Source organism: Hyaena hyaena, unplaced genomic scaffold (genome assembly GCF_003009895.1).
Source record: "Hyaena hyaena isolate Hyena2069 unplaced genomic scaffold, ASM300989v1 scaffold_172, whole genome shotgun sequence".
Lineage (NCBI taxonomy): Eukaryota > Metazoa > Chordata > Mammalia > Carnivora > Hyaenidae > Hyaena > Hyaena hyaena.
In genome coordinates, this window is record NW_024080804.1 from 820,546 (window position 1) to 836,206 (window position 15,661).

Sequence of the window (15,661 nt, forward strand, 5' to 3'; positions counted from 1 at the left end):
GGTGGCCGCCAAGAGGTGTGTGTTCCAATCTGTCTTCAATAATGGACCTGCCACAAGGAGTACAGTCAACTGACAGTCTCTAGCAGCAGCCCCTGTGATATCAGCCAGTATTTCAACTGAGGACACACTTGTCCTGGGCATCTCCAAACAATGACTGAACACAGTGGGAAGACCAGGAGCTGGCCATTTTGGCTCCATGTAAGACTCCTCTAATGAGTAATCTTTGCTCTAGAACTTCCACTGTGCTTGCTTGGACCTTCCCAGTGCAGCAGTGCATCAGTTCGCCAGATAAACAGGACCAATAGAAGGTAGATCTAAACATAGACAGAGAAGAGGCTCAGGCATAGATAATGAGATTTATTATAAGGAATCGGATCATGTGATTATGGAGGCTGAAAAGTCCTATAATCTGTCATCTGCATGCTGGAGACCCAGGAAAGCTGGTGGTGTCATTCCAAAGCCCGAGAATCAGAGAGCTGATGGTGCAGGTTCTAGTCCAGGTCTGAAAGTCTGAGAGCCATCGAGTGCTAATAGCAGAAGATCAGTGTTCCCACTCAAGTAGTCAGAAAACTAATTCAACCTTCCTCTACTTTTTGGTTGTATTCTGGTGCTCAGTGGAGTGGATAATACCCTCCCACATTGGAGAGGACCATATGCTTTAATGAATCCACCCATTCAAATTCTAATCTGTTCTGAAACACCCTGACAGACACATCCAGAAATAATGTTGACCCCAGGGCTGGTCAGGCTGACACATGAAGTTAACTACCATGGACACCAGGCTCCGAGGCTTTTCCTGCCCAGTGTTTCTTCCTGGTGCCTTCCTTTCATAGGTGTCATGCCTGTATTGCAATCTGGAGGCTTTTGATTCCAAACTCTCTCTCTCTCCACTTTGTAGTTTTCACAGGTGTACCACCAAAGAAATCTCTCGCATTTCTTATGAAATTCTGGCACCTGTTTTTGAGAGACACCACAATAACACAGTTGATAGTAAAAATGGTCTGAGAACTCAGGTGACAAGAGGAGTTTATGGAAGGGGTCACTCACTGCCTAGGTGGCAGTGAGGACTCCCATCTTGAGTGGTGTATGGGACATGTACGGTTCCTGGAACAAGGTGACAACTCACCTGCTAAAAATTTTACTGGTTGTGACCTGGGAACATGTCCATGTGGGAAGGAATGTCTGTGACAGTGTGCTGACTTGGAAATTTGAAAGTTTGACAGGTTCAATACATCCATGGATAATAAGATTATCTGGTTATGACCAGTTGCATTGATCTCCTACAAGGGATAATGAAAAACTGAGTGCAGTTAACAGTAAAAAACTGAGTGTGAGAGCTAGATGGCCCCTTTGATAGCTTGCAGAGGCCCTTATCCATTACTGTGCAAGACCAGACTCAGCTGAATGGCAGGATGCTGGGCTAATTGTTAGAACCCAGAGCCTGGGTAATTGAACCTCCAGAGACTGTGGAGGTGGCCTACCCTACACTATGGAGAACTAGCAGCTTCCCTATGGGGGAAGTCACTGCAGAACCCCCTCCCTTACAAGGTAACAGGACCCCTGACACCAAGAACTGCACTGTGATGTCTAAATGGGGTGTCTCTTGGTTGAATGAGGGCCCCTGAATGTAGGGCAACAATCAGGTGACGTCAATGGTACAGGAAGTGAAAGAATTCACCCAGGGCAGAATAAAGGTAATAGAAGTTTATCAAATACACTGCAAGGGAGTATGGGCAGGACAGCAGAGAAAGGCTATGAGCTGTGAGGCAGTGGGTGGGGGCTGTTTTTAAAGACGGAAGGTGAGGAAGTATGGCTATGTATGGAATTCTCCCTTTTTTGGTAACTGTGCCTGGTTGTAAGTTGCCCATTGGTCAGTTAGGGCCTATGGATATTTTGGGGTGGGTCTCCCAATGGGCCTATCTGTATTCAGCCAAGTGATTGCTGAGTGCCCTTTCTACATTCAATCACCCAAACCTGTTTGCCTCAAAGTACCTGTACATACCCCACCTCTCTGTGGCTGTCAGGCTATAAATAGAGTTAAATCCAAGTATAGCCAAGCGTAAGAAATTCTGGGCCTGGTAAAAGGAGAAAAAAGATTTTATGTTAAAGGAGATTCAAGAATTAATAATCATGGTGGAGACATTGGAATGCCTTATGCATTATTGATGGGAATGTAATATGCTACAACTGCTTTGATTTTAGCCATCCTGACAGGTGTGAGGTGATATCTCATTGTGGTTTTGATTTGCATTTACTTGATGTTAAGTAATGTTGAACATCTTTTCATGTGTCTGCTGGCCATGTGTATGTCTCTGGAGAAATGTCTGTTCATGTCTTCTGCCCATTTTTAATTAGATTATTTGTTTGTTTTTTTGGTGTTGAGTTGCATAAGTTCTTTATTTTGGATACTGACCATTTGGATATGTCATTTGGAAATATCCTCTCCCATTCAGTAGGTGGTCTTTTAGTTTTGTTGATTGTTTCCTTCACTGTGCAGAAGGTTTTCATTTTGGAGTAGTCCTGATAGTTTATTTTTGCTTTTGTTTCCCTTGCCTCAGGAGACACATCTAGAAAAATGTTGTTACAGATGATGTAGAGATATTACTGCCTGTGCTCTCTTCTAGGATTTTTTATGGCTTCAGGATTCACTTTTAGGTCCTTAACCCATTTTGAGTTTATTTTGTGTATGATGTAAGAAAGTGATCCAGGTTCAATCTTTTGCATGTAGATCCATCCACTTTGGAAAACAGTTTGACAGATCCCTGTAGTTTGGCTACAGGAGAGTGAACAAAGGGAAGATAAAAAGAAAGGGAGATCAGAAAGGCAGCAGAGGTCTAGATGATGTACGATATGGTACATCTTTTACTCCACGTGAAAGGTACTTATATTGCCTCCTGGTCTCTGAACACAAGGAATCCAAAGGAGTCCAAAGTGATGGCGGCCATGACTTACAGTGCATGAACTGTAGCCAAACTAATCTCTTTGTTGCTTAGTAAACACACACACTTTCAGGGCTAGGGTTCTTTCATCCAGCTTAGGAGCAAGAAGACTAGCAGACGTACCTCAAATGGGAGCTGGAGGGTGGGAGAGATTCTAAATAAAATGCCCTTATTTGTACAGAGTTGGTTGGTGAATTGTATGTTTACCTCTAATGTCTAGTGTAAGCCTCTTCATGTAGGGATTTCTTATTAATATTTTCCACTTACTCTTTCATTGGTTACCAGTAAGAAATTATCCAGTGGCTTGAGAGAGAAGGTTGATACTTTCTGGAGAATCTACAAAATTTCCATTTTGGATAATGATTGCTAAAAATAGCAAACTATTTTTTGAGGTACTATGATATTCCAAGCACTGGGCTAAGCCTTTTACATACTTTAATTCATTTAATCTTTTTTTAAAGTTTTAATGTTTATTCGCTTTGAGAGACAGAGAGTGAGTGGGAGAGGCGCAGGAAGAGAGGGAGACACGGAATCTGAAGCAGGATCCAGGCTCCGGGCTGTCAGCACAGAGCCCGATGCGGGGCTCGAACTCACTCACGGACCATGAGAGATCATGACCTAGGGTAAAGTCAGATGCTTAATCGATTGTGCCACTCAGGCACCCCAACCCATTTAATCTTTATAAAACCGCTAAGAAGAGGATATTGTTATTCTTGTTTCACATATAAAGAAACAGAGGCTCAGAAAGGTGAATTTGCCTATGTCTTACCTCTTCCAAGTGGACAGCTTTGAACTCAGCTCTTTCTAAGCCTAACTCTATATTATTTTCTCAGCAATTTGCTTTCCTTTAAAAGAAAGAGGTCACATTCATTCATTTATCCATTAATTCAATAAATGTTCACTGAATGCTTGTCATGTGCCACGGTTTGGCCTAATTTTGCCGATACGGGGTGAAAATTGGCAGGATCCTTATGTTCATGGAAGTCATACCCTAATGGCATAGCAGGATCATGAATCTAAGGTGTTCCATTCTCAGAAGGGCAGCTGACAGTGTGTGTGGAGACTGAACTTTTGCAAAGAGACTGACAACAATTATCTTTGACCTAGACTCTGGAATCTAAATTGTCTGTAGTAAATTTATAACTGTAATTAAAACAATGAAACTTAGCCTCACAAACTGTGAAGTGGGCAGAACAATAGTAGGCTGCTTGCCAGGCAGTTGCCATCTCACATAAGAAAGTGTGTAAAAGATCTTGGAACACCGTGAGATAGTCAACAAGGGGGAAAGGACTATCCTGTATTCTTTTTTTTTTTTTTAACATTTATTTTTTTATTTGGGGGGGGCAGAGAGGGAGAGAGAACCCCAAGCAGGCTCCATGCTCAGCACCAAGCCCAAAGCAGGGCTCCATCTCACAACTGTGAGATCATGACCTGAGCCGAAATCCAGAGTTGGTCACCCAACTGACTGAGCCACCCAGGCACCCCTATATTCTTTATTTTAAAAAATCCATAAGTAACCTAGAGATAGTAATATAAAAAACACCCAGATACCCATAAACAAACTTCAACAAATGTCAGCTCAAGGCCAATTCTGTTTCATTTCTAGTCACCACCTTTTCCCCATCACACATTTTTTGGGAAGCAAATCCTTGATAGCATATCTTTTTATCCATATATATATTCCAACACATAAATTTCAAAGGAGAGGATTCTTTTAAAAAACCTATCCACAAATACTATTACCAATCCTAAAAACCTATAAGCAAAATTGATATTAATTCCTTAATTTTATTGAATATGGTAATTTGATTCAGTGGTCATATTTCCCTGATTATCTCAAAAATGTTGAGACCTCAAAAGAATGTTTGAATCAATATTTAAATAAGATGCATATATTACAATTGGGTGAGATGTCACTTTATTTATTTATTATTTTTTAAAGATTTTTTAAAAGTACTTTCTACACCCAACGTGGCACTGAAACTCACAACCCCGAAATGAAAAGCCACATGCTCTACTGACTGAGCCAGCCAGGCACCCCTGTGATGTGATTTTTAAACTTTAAGTTCCCCCTTCTATTCTCTTTTTCTTTTAATTTTTTTTTCCTGAAGAAACTGGGTCCTGTAGAATAATGATTCTTTTTTTAAAAATTTTTAATGTTTTATTTATTTCTGAGAGAGAGAGAGAGAGAGAGAGAGAGTGAGCAGGGGAGGGTCAGAGAGAGAAGGACACACAATCTGAAGCAGGCTCCAGGCTCTGAGCTAGCTGTCAGCACAGAGCCCTATGCAGGGCTCGAACCCACGAACCGTGAGATCATGACCTGAGCGAAGTCAGACACTTAACCGACTGGGCCACCTAGGCGCCCCTAGAATAGTGATTCTTGAACTTTAGTGTGTATTAGTGTGGATCAGTATGCGTTAGAATCATCTAGAAAACTTGTTAAAAACACAGGCTGCTGGGGGTGCCTGGGTGTCTCATTCAGTTAAGCACCTGACTCTTGATTTCAGCTCAGGTCATGATTTCACTGCTGGTGGGTTCAAGCCCCACAGTGGGCTCTGTGCTGACAGTGAGAAGCCTGCTTGGGATTCCCTCTCTCCCTCTCCCTCTCTGCCCCTCTCCTGCTTGCAGGCTCTCTCTCTGAAAAATAAATATATATTTAAACACACACACACACACACACACACACACACACACACTGCTGCATCTTGTCCCCACAGATTCTGATTGAGTACTGCATTTCTAACATGTCTCCAGATGATGCTGATGCTGGGTGGTCTGAGACTCTTTGAGACCCACTGTTGTACCTATCCCAGTCTACCTAGGATTTCCCTAATTGTACCCCTCAATGAAGTCTTTCGGTATGCTCATCTTCCCCTTATTTCTTATTAAGGGAAACTTCTTTAATTGCCTATAGTACAGCATAATGGCTAAACTCAGGTTTTGAATTAGACTGCCCGGGGTTAAATCTTGTTTTTGACACTTAGTTTGCTATGTGACCTTAGGCAAGTCATTTAATTGCTCTGTGAACCCAACATTACAAGGTCCTTGGGGTGCCTGGGTGGCTGAGTTGATTGAGCCTCTGACTTAGGCTCAGTTCAGGAACTCAGGCTTCTGAGTTCGAGCCCCGCATCGGGCTCTGTGCGGGCAGCTCGGAGCCTGCTGTAGATTCTCTGTCTCTCAAAAATAAATACATGTTAGGGGCGCCTGCGTGGCTCAGTCAGTTAGGCGTCCGACTTCGGCTCGGGTCATGATCTCACGGTTCGTGGGTTCGGCCCAGCATCGGGCTCTGTGCTGACAGCTCAGAGCCTGGAGCCTGTTTCGGATTCTGTGTCCCTCTTTCGCTCTGCTCCTTCCCTGCTCATTCTCTGTCTCTCTGTCTCTCTCAAGGATAAACATTAAAAAATTAAAAATAAAAGAAATACATGTTAAAAAATTAAATATATATATTACAGGGTCCTTGTGAGGATTAATGAGATTTCAAAAAGTTGAGTACTTACTTAGCATACTGCTTGGCATTTAGCAAATGCTCAACAAATTTGATTATCATTTTTCAACCAGGAAATAATAAAGGGGCTCACAGTCGGCTGTAAGGCCTTGAGTTTTGTAGGGTTTTGCGTTGTGAAGTCAGCGGAGCCTACCAGAGGCTCTCCCTAGTAACGGTACCCAGAGAAGGATGGAGAGAGCGCCAGGCTACCTCAAAAATCGATCCAGGGTTGGCCCCTTTAAGGAGGGCACAGCCACGTGAGCCACCCGGTCACATGGCTTGCGAGACAACATGGCTGCGCCCTCACTCGGGCTGGGTGGTGGATCCTGCGCCCGGCTCGGTCTCGTCCTCCTGCTGCCACTGATTTTGCTGCCGGGCGAGGCGGCTGGGGGCGAAGAGGCCGGGGCCGGCGCGGGCGCGGGTGCGGCCTCCGTCGCGGGCTCCTGCGGCTGTGGCGCTCCCCAGCGGCGCGGGGACCATGGCCGCTCGGCGGCCGCGCACCGGTACTCGCGGGAAGCGAACGCCCCCGGGCAGGTCCTGGCTGAGCAGTCGCTCGCGCCCACCAAGGTGCTCTGTTGATTCCCTGCAGGCGGGTGGGGTCCTCGGGGGTCTTGGACAGGGTCGGGATGAGCAAGGCAAAGGGTTTGCAGGAAGGCAAGTAAAGATTATAACCACACCTCAAATCGCGCACGTGCTGATTCGATTCGATTCGATTCGATTCGCTGAAGCGTACCTCCCCCTTGTTTGCCCCTCAAGACGGTGGGATCTTGGGGCTCAGCTTAATCCTGCTTATTAGGGAGTTTGGTTTGAGGACAGTTGACACTCCCTTTTCTCATCTCTTAGTCATTTCCTCCTTACTCCACCCTATTTTCCTCTTCAGGTTCTTGGGCTTTTATGGCCGACAGGTTTGTTAGTTATGGGTTCCAGTCTTATTAGCTGTGAAGGGATCTGGACAGTGGTCTTTAAATGTCTTTAACATTGTTGTATGTTTAGCGATAGATTCTTCCAGTAGTCACTGGTTTCGTTTGTTTGTTGGTGGTTTTTTTTCCCCCAGTAGACTGTTTCTTGAGGGCAGGGACTTGTCATATTTATCTTATTATCTTTATTATTGCAGCACATAGGAAGGACCACATTGACTCTAGTTGCTTTATTAGTGTTATTTATCTGTGCCTCATAGTGCCTGGATGTGTTAGGTGTTAGTATATATAAATAATACCATTAGTAAAACAGTTACTTCATTCTTTGCAGGTACTTGGCATATTGGCATGGTTCTGGAATTATGGGGACTAGAACTCAAATGTTTGACTCCTAAACTCCTTGTTGTATACCTTGCACATCCTTTCCTTATTTTTTCTGTCCCACTCTTCTTTCCTGTGGTTTAATTCTGAACAGTACTCCGGACTTAGGTGAGAGGTAGTGTCCTCCAGTAGGGTTTGCCTGACTTCTTCCTTTTTCTTCCTCTTCCCCGTATTTCCATACGCTGCCACCACAGTAGCTCTTTACTCTCACATTAAAGTTACCAAAGGTACTTGTTTGAGGGTGTCTTTCCCCAAGTAGGGAGTGAGGATGTTGGGAGTGAGGATTGTAACTTTGTGACTGAAGTATAGAGTGTTACGAGGTTGGTAGCTGGGCTTCTCATTGTTTCTCCATCCTGTGTAATTTTTGGCCTTATGCATTTTTTGGTTGCATTATTAGTGTTTATCTTTTGTGTGGTAGGAGCCCTCATTATTGTTGTGGTGTGTATTGACCATACATTTTAATTTCTTGGAACCATTGTGGTAAATGATAATCAGTTCCTCCCTCCTTCCTTTGAAAGAGAACATCCTATATCTTTTTATCTGCTATGTGACTAACAGGGTAACATTTACACATTGATCTATCAAGTTTTTCCCTAGAACCTTCTGGCCAGTACAAAAACGTTCCTCATTTCAAATGTTCTAACTCTTTTTAAATTTCAGAATGAGATGTGGGTCCCAGTGTCTGTTTAATTATGTTGATAAGATCATTTTTTCCCATTTTTTCAGAGCTGTTTTGTGTGTGGACTAGGTATTGTTTTGGTCATTTTTGGCCAGTTCCTGTTTGTTCATTTCTTTCTTCCATACATGTCTTTACTTTATGCTGTCTTCACTTGCATTCGCTTTCTCTAATGTTTGGAGGCATCTCATGCTATTTGTAAGCTAGCTGTTGCTGAGAACACAGGTCACAAACATTCAGGGACTCTAATGACTGAAACTGAAGTAGCCTTGTTATCAAGACAAAAGACTTCATAAAAAGCAGTTCTTTATCTCTCTGTTTTCCTTGGTTTCAAGTGTTTCAGTTCATGTGTAGATGACTTTGGTCTAATTCTGACACTTAGCCATTATTCTGAATTTAAGACGTCCAATATATGAGAGCAACACTTGTTTGTAGTAATAGACATTGTTTCTCTTTATTTGCTCTTTTAAGACTTAACTTTTTTTGAGGAATTTTGGGTTTAAAACAAAATTGAGAGGAAGGTACAGAAAATTTCCATATATTCCCAGCCCCTACATAATACATAACCTCCCCAGTTATCAACATCTTCCACCAGAATGGTACATTAATTACAATTGATGAGCCTACATTAATGCATTATAGTTACCCAAAGTCCATAGTTTTCCTTAGGGTTCACTCTTGGTGTCGTGCAATGTATGAGTTTGGACAAATGTATGATGTATATTCATCATTATAGTATCATACAGTATTGTGTCATATAGTATTTTCATTCCCCTAAAAATCTTTTGTGCTCCCTCTATTCATTCCTTTCCCTCCTCCCCACTGGCAATGTCTGATCATTTTATTGTGCCCATAGTTTTGCCTTTTATGGAATGTCAGAATTGGAATCTTACACTATGTAGCCTTTCAGATTGGCTTCCTTCTTTGCTAATATGTGTTTATGATTCTTCCATGTCTTTTCATAGTTTAATAGCTAATTTCTTTGTAGCACTGAATAATATCCATTGTCTGGAGGTATTGCGGTTCATCAGTTCACCTACTGAAGGGCATCTTGCTTGCTTCTAAGTTTTGGCAATTAGGAATAAAGCTGCTATAAACAGCTGTGTGCAGGTTTTGTATCGATATAAATTGTCATAAATACCAAGGAGCACAATTGCGGGAACATATGGTAAGAGTATGCTTAGTTTTTTAAGAAACTGCAAAATTGTTTTCCAAAGTGGCTGTATCATTTTGCATTCCCACTAGCAATGTATGAGAGTTCCTCTTGTTCCACACTCTCACCAGCATTTGGTGGTGTCACTGTTCCAGAGCTTGGCCATTCTGAGGTGTGTAGTGGTAACTCATTGTTTATTTAGTTTGCATTTTTTTGCTTAACATAGGATATCTTTGCCATCTGTGTGTCTTCTTTGGTGAGGTGTCTGTTAAGTCTTTGGCCCATTTTTATTTTCCTTTTAGTTTTTTCTTTTTCTTTTTTAATGTTTATTTATTTGTTTTGAGAGAGAGAGAGCGCGAGTGATCAGGGGAGGGGCAGAGAAAGGGGGAGACAGAGAATCCAAACCAGGCTCCGCCCTGTTAGCGTGGAGCCTGATGAGGCCTCGAACCCACAGACTATGAGATCATGACCTGAGCTGAAATCAAGAGTCAGACACGTAACTGACTGAGCCACCCAGATGTCCTTGGGCGCATTTGAAAATCAGATTGTTTCCTTCTTGTTGAGTTTGAAGAGTTTTTGGATAACATTCCTTTATCAGATGTGTCATATGCAAATTTCTCTAAGTCTGTGGCTTGTTTTCTCATTCTCTTGACATTATCTTTTGAAGAGCAGAAAGTTTTAATTTTATTGAAGCCTTGCTTGGCACTTTTTTTGTGGGTGATGCCTTTGATGTTGTATCTAAAAAGTCATCACCATACGCATTGTCATCTAGGCTTTCTCCTATGTTATCTTCTAAGAGTTTTACAGTTTTGCATTTTAGATATAGGTCTGTGATCCATTTTGAGTTAATTTTTGTGAAGGGTATAATGTCTGTGTCTAGATTATTATTATTTTTATGTTAATATCCAGTTGTTCTAGCACCACTTATTGAAGAGATTCTCTTCGCTCCACTGTATCACCTTAGCTCCTTTGTCAAAGATCAGTTGACGCTACTTACGGAGGTCTTTTTCTGGGATTTATTGATCTATTTGTTTTTTCACCAGTAGACACTGTCTTCATTACTGTAAGTTTACAGTAACTCTTCATGTTGGGTAGCATCCGTCCTCTAGCTCTGTTTTTCTCCTTCAGTGTTGTATTGGCTATTTTGGGTCTTTTGCCTGTACGTAAAAACTTAGAATCAGTTTGTTGATATCATGAAATAGCTTTCTGAGATTTGGATTGGGGTTGTATTCAATTTATTTTTTTCTTTTGTGTTTTTTTAGTTTAATTCAACAGATGTTTATTTGGTACACATATTTTATTACACTGCCTTATGTCCTGGGAATAAGGAAAAGAAAAAAACCCTATGCCCTTCCCTCAAGGCCTGATGTGCACTTGCTAGCATCTGCGCATGCGCACTCTCTCTTCCCCGTCTTTTTCTCCCCTTACCTTCCTCTCACTCTCTCTGTCTGTCTCTCTCCCCCTTCCCTCTCCATGCACAAGCACACGTAAGCATCATTTTTCCGTAATGATAACACTACAGGAGAAATACGTTATAAAGCACTTGGAGAGGAAGCAACGATTCATTCTTCCTTGGAAGAATTAGTACCTCAAAGAAAAGGTCACATTAGAGTTAGTGCTTGAAGGAGACATTTTCCGGAGCTAGGGATGGGAAGACAGACTGAAGGACATTCCAAGAAGGGGAGGAACGTGGGCCCAAACAAAGCATTGTGCTAGTGCACGGTGTGTTCTGGGAAATGTTAGTAATTTAAGACTTCTGGGGGTGACATTTGTCACACTTTTTAATGTAACACTTTTCAACTGTGAGTCTTTTTTTGTATTGCATTTCATTTAATGAGCACTTGGCAAGATGAGGGACACAATAATAAATAGCACTGGGCTTTACCCTCAAGGAATTTACAGTTTCACTGGAAAGTTACAGCAGTAAAAATTGTATGGGAAATAACTTAGATATTTTAAAATTTTACTCCAGTCCCTTCTGGTTAAAAATATATATAATTCTCAATGAGAAAATTCACAATTTCTACACTGGTTTTTTTGTGCAAGGCAGCAAAATGTTTTAATCTCCAAGTATCTTTTAAACCGGTTGCTTGAAAGGCATTTAGAATCCTGGGATGATTACATAGTATGCCATGTCTCTGTATGTATGGGCAACTCTAGTCCTGATTTCCTATCTGAGAATGTTTCTGATTGGGTAATGCTTTCCCATGTGTCAAAGCATGATCCAACGCCATCTCTTTCATGAAACTTCCCTCCAGGAAGTGGTATTAATGGCAACTTGTAAATTTTCTTTGGTGTTATCTGTGTAGTAGTCTGATACTCTACATGGGAAGCATTTTTAGACCTTTTTAAATCTCTGTATCTCCAGAGTGCCTTATGTATTTTAGATGTTCTGTAATAATTGCTTGATTGATCTATTGCCTTCTTTTTGGTGGATACAATACTGAAAAAAACTGCTGTGGGAATAAAGGGTATCCCATACTTTGAAGAAGCCTTTGTAAAATAATCTTTTGCTGTGTCTCATCCTCCCAAAAATCCAGCAAGAGATATTATTGCCCACTTTACAGATCAGGCAGCTGAGGCCTCATAGAATCATAAATCCCAGGGCTTGTAGGAACTTTAATGTTATTCCATCTATAATTATTGTCTGTCTGTGCAGGCCATAGACTTAGAGAATGGTATAGATAGATAGGCCTTGTGTAGACAGCTAGGACAGCAATTTCTGGACAGATCCCGAGATCATGCTTCTCTTGTTCACCTCACTTTCTTCTGAACCTTTAGCTTATTAGATTTGAGGAGAGGAAAGAAGGAAAAGGGAGGACTACACAAAAGTGTTCATATAAGCTTATTTCATTTTTGGATATAAGGTAAAAATCTCACAGCAAGTGAAAGAAAAGGCAAAGCTGACCTAAGCTGGAAAAAAATTGGGGCGGGGGGACATATTTATGGGCTCTCATAGTTGGCAAGTTCAAGAGCAGACACAACTGGTTCCAGGGCCTCAGACAGCATCTTCAGATCTTCTTTTTTGATTGCCTCCTGGCTCTTCTTCTGTGTTTGCTCTATTTTCAGGCAGTGTCTCTCTGTCTCTCTCTCTATTTCTTTTACTGATAATGTAGCTGAAAGTACCCCTTTTCTCAAAGTCACAGTTGACTAAGCCTAAGTCACAGTAAGTGAAGTAGAGTCATCAAGCTCTACCCAAGCCGTATATATTTAAGGAGTTGAACACATGGTTTCAAAGGGATGTCCCTTGCTCTGACAAGAACAGGAAGTAATGAGTGCTAGGTGGGCAAAAGTATAGATGCCCACTTGGCTGGAGTGTGTAGCCCAAATATGGTTCTGATGATAATAGACTCACCTTGACTTCTGTGCTTTTGGCTTGAGTGGCAATGACACAAACTGTGGTGTTACAAAGGGGATGTTAACATACTTTCAAGAAGGCATGGATCATTTGAATCTGGAACTTCAAAAGGAAGACTTGATTAAAATGGTTCTTTTCATCTGGCTTAGGGTCCTCCAGAGTGAAACACCTGGTGCTCTGAGTTTCGCTAGCATCACATTTGTAGGACGGGAAACTTTATCTCATTCATGTAAATTGGAAATTCGGATCCACTCAGCAATGCAGACTCTTGTTATCTATTGCTTCCAGAACGCCTCCAGAATGGAAACTTGGCTTATTCAGTGCTGGTATCTCTGATGGTCAATGAAAAAGGAAGAAGAAGAAGAAGAAAAAGTGGGCCAGGAGTCCACAGTGGAAGCTCTGATTGTATTAGCATTGTTAGTACTCACCTTGAGCGAGAAGAGGATGAGGAAATGAGGTGATTGTAAAACTTCATTAGGAACAATGCGCACAGCTTCCTGTGGGTCTTGTCTTTGAGCCGACGGCTGAACACCTGTTCTCAGAATAGGACCTACTTGTCTGCTGCTGGAGAGCTTTTTTGTCTTTTACCTTTTAAGTTCTTTATAAAACCTCTTGTTAGATCATTTTAATAATCATTTTAAAACTACACTTGAAGGTTTTGTCTGAAGTCTTCTATTTTTTTGCTTCTCTGCAGAACTGCTTAACATTCTGCCTTCTCTTCCAAGGCCTGAGGAATCTTGTGTCTCAGACATTTGGAGGATAATGAGAATAATGCGTGAACCTAGTTCAGCCCTTGAGCACAGTCTTTTTTTGGGGAGGGCAGGTAAAGCTTTTATGTCACACAGTTCAACCTGCGCATATTACCCCTCTGTACTACAACAGCTCTGCATTATACTCAGTCACAGACATACTACAAGAATACTTCCTAGGAACCCCAAAATATTATTGACCCTGTTCATTTGGTCTGTCTCCAAATGTTCTCTTTTCCTCCCACTGGAAAACTCCTTCTTGTGTAGCTTTGAGCAGTTTCTGGTGGAGAGTTGTGTTGCTTTGTAATTGGTCAGCACTACCTGAGGGTGTGGACTGGCTTCTTCATTAAAAGGGAAGACCGAGCTGGTGATCTGGCATTGGGGCTGTGGTTTCTTCTTCCCATAAAATAACCTCGTGGTTACTTTTGAGTATTTCCTTTTGGCCTGAGACTCCAGAAGACAATGCACTTGGATCTGACCCAAACCTCTACTAAGAAAATAGAGAATGTTTGTTGATCAGTGTCTTTTAAACAGGTTTCACTACGATGCAACCAGACATGCTTTCCATGTCTGGGACTGTGTTATAAAAGAAAAAGAATTTTTACAATTAGAGATAATTCAAATGGCAAATTCCTCATCATATTCATGATCTCACTCATTCAGTCCATAAAGATTTTTTTTTTATATAGAAGTGAAAACTTTATTTTTGATTCCCAAAGAGCCTAGGATCTAGGGGAGGTGAAAACCCATCATTAAATTACTCTGTGTGTCACTTTTTAGGGTAGACAGAGGTATTTCTTTGAGGAACCCAAATGAGGGGGGTATGACTCAGCCAGATGAGGGAATTGTAGGCAGTAATGGGCTGGAGGAGGTGATCTTGAATATCGACTACAGACAGTGTAGGTAGAATACAGGGCGAGGGAGATGGTGAGAGATTAGGCTTTAAGGCTTAGATATTTATTTTACCCTGAAAATGTGAGGGGCACACCTAAAGAATTTAAGTAGGAAAGTAGTATATGATCAAGTTGACACTTCATTTTATTGTTTACTTTTCTGAACAGACAATATATTTACATGGTTTTCTTTTTCCCACCTCCTTTTCACACAAATGATAGCATGCCCTGCTTATGATGGTGAACCTTGCTGTGTTTACTGTAGTTCTTTATCTTGGCAAGATCTCTCTGTATTAATGTATTAAGAACATCTTTTTTTTTTCTTGTTTTCATTCTTTTTCCTTGTAACTCCTTAATTTTCTTTTTTTCTCCCTAATTCACATAAAAATATGCTGGATTCTATTCTGTTTTAGAACATTCTCTGAGATTGGTCACTCCCTCAAATTAGTATGTCCTTTCTCTCCTGTTTCCCCAACTACTCTCTCTCCCACCTGCTCACTTACTCTAACTTTCTTACAGTTTGTTTTTTGTCTCAGAAGTTCAATGAAATCTATTTTCACAAGTCACAAATGAGCTACTTTAGTTTTATAATGTATTTCTGATTAATATGTGACAGGGAAGAAGATTTAGTATAATATTGGAAAGAGATTTTTAAAATTTAGATAAATCCACGCATAGAATTGGTTATATCAGAAAGCAGAGATTTTCCAATCACTGGCATTTCTGGTAAAGTACACAGGCTCCCTTCCCTAATTTGTCTGCTCTGGTAAGAGTTCTCCCTACTGCATTGGATGCTGCATCCAATGAAGTTTACTGAAGGCAACTACCATGAACTCCTTGCTAACTCAAGCATATTATAATTTATTGGCAAGATCTTGAGGGCTCATGGAATTCTGGGAGTCTTGATAATGGTTAGCAACCACAGTTATGGGGAATTATGAAATACAGTATTTTTCTAGTAAGAATAGGCTCATCAGACCATGCCTCTTGTATTAATACCTTTCCTTTGGATTTAGTAACACGATTTGAAGATCCAGTGTTTTGCCAGATATGGAGATAGCTCACAACCTAGCTCCTTTCCTTTCCCAGTTTTATTTTTATTTTTGTTTTG

The 15,661-nt window shown here is 41.2% G+C and overlaps 1 protein-coding gene across 2 annotated transcripts in view; it reads left to right on the forward strand.

The window, feature by feature from the left end:
- The first annotated feature begins 6,702 nt into the window (after window positions 1-6,702).
- The window catches only part of SUMF1 (sulfatase modifying factor 1), a 97,623-nt gene continuing 88,664 nt past the window's right edge, over window positions 6,703-15,661 (forward strand). For both annotated transcript variants that reach the window (XM_039240307.1, XM_039240308.1), the window contains exon 1: window positions 6,703-6,990. In XM_039240307.1, coding sequence (XP_039096238.1) covers window positions 6,715-6,990 — 276 coding nt within the window. In that variant the 5' untranslated portion in view covers window positions 6,703-6,714. The remainder of the gene's footprint in view (window positions 6,991-15,661) is intronic.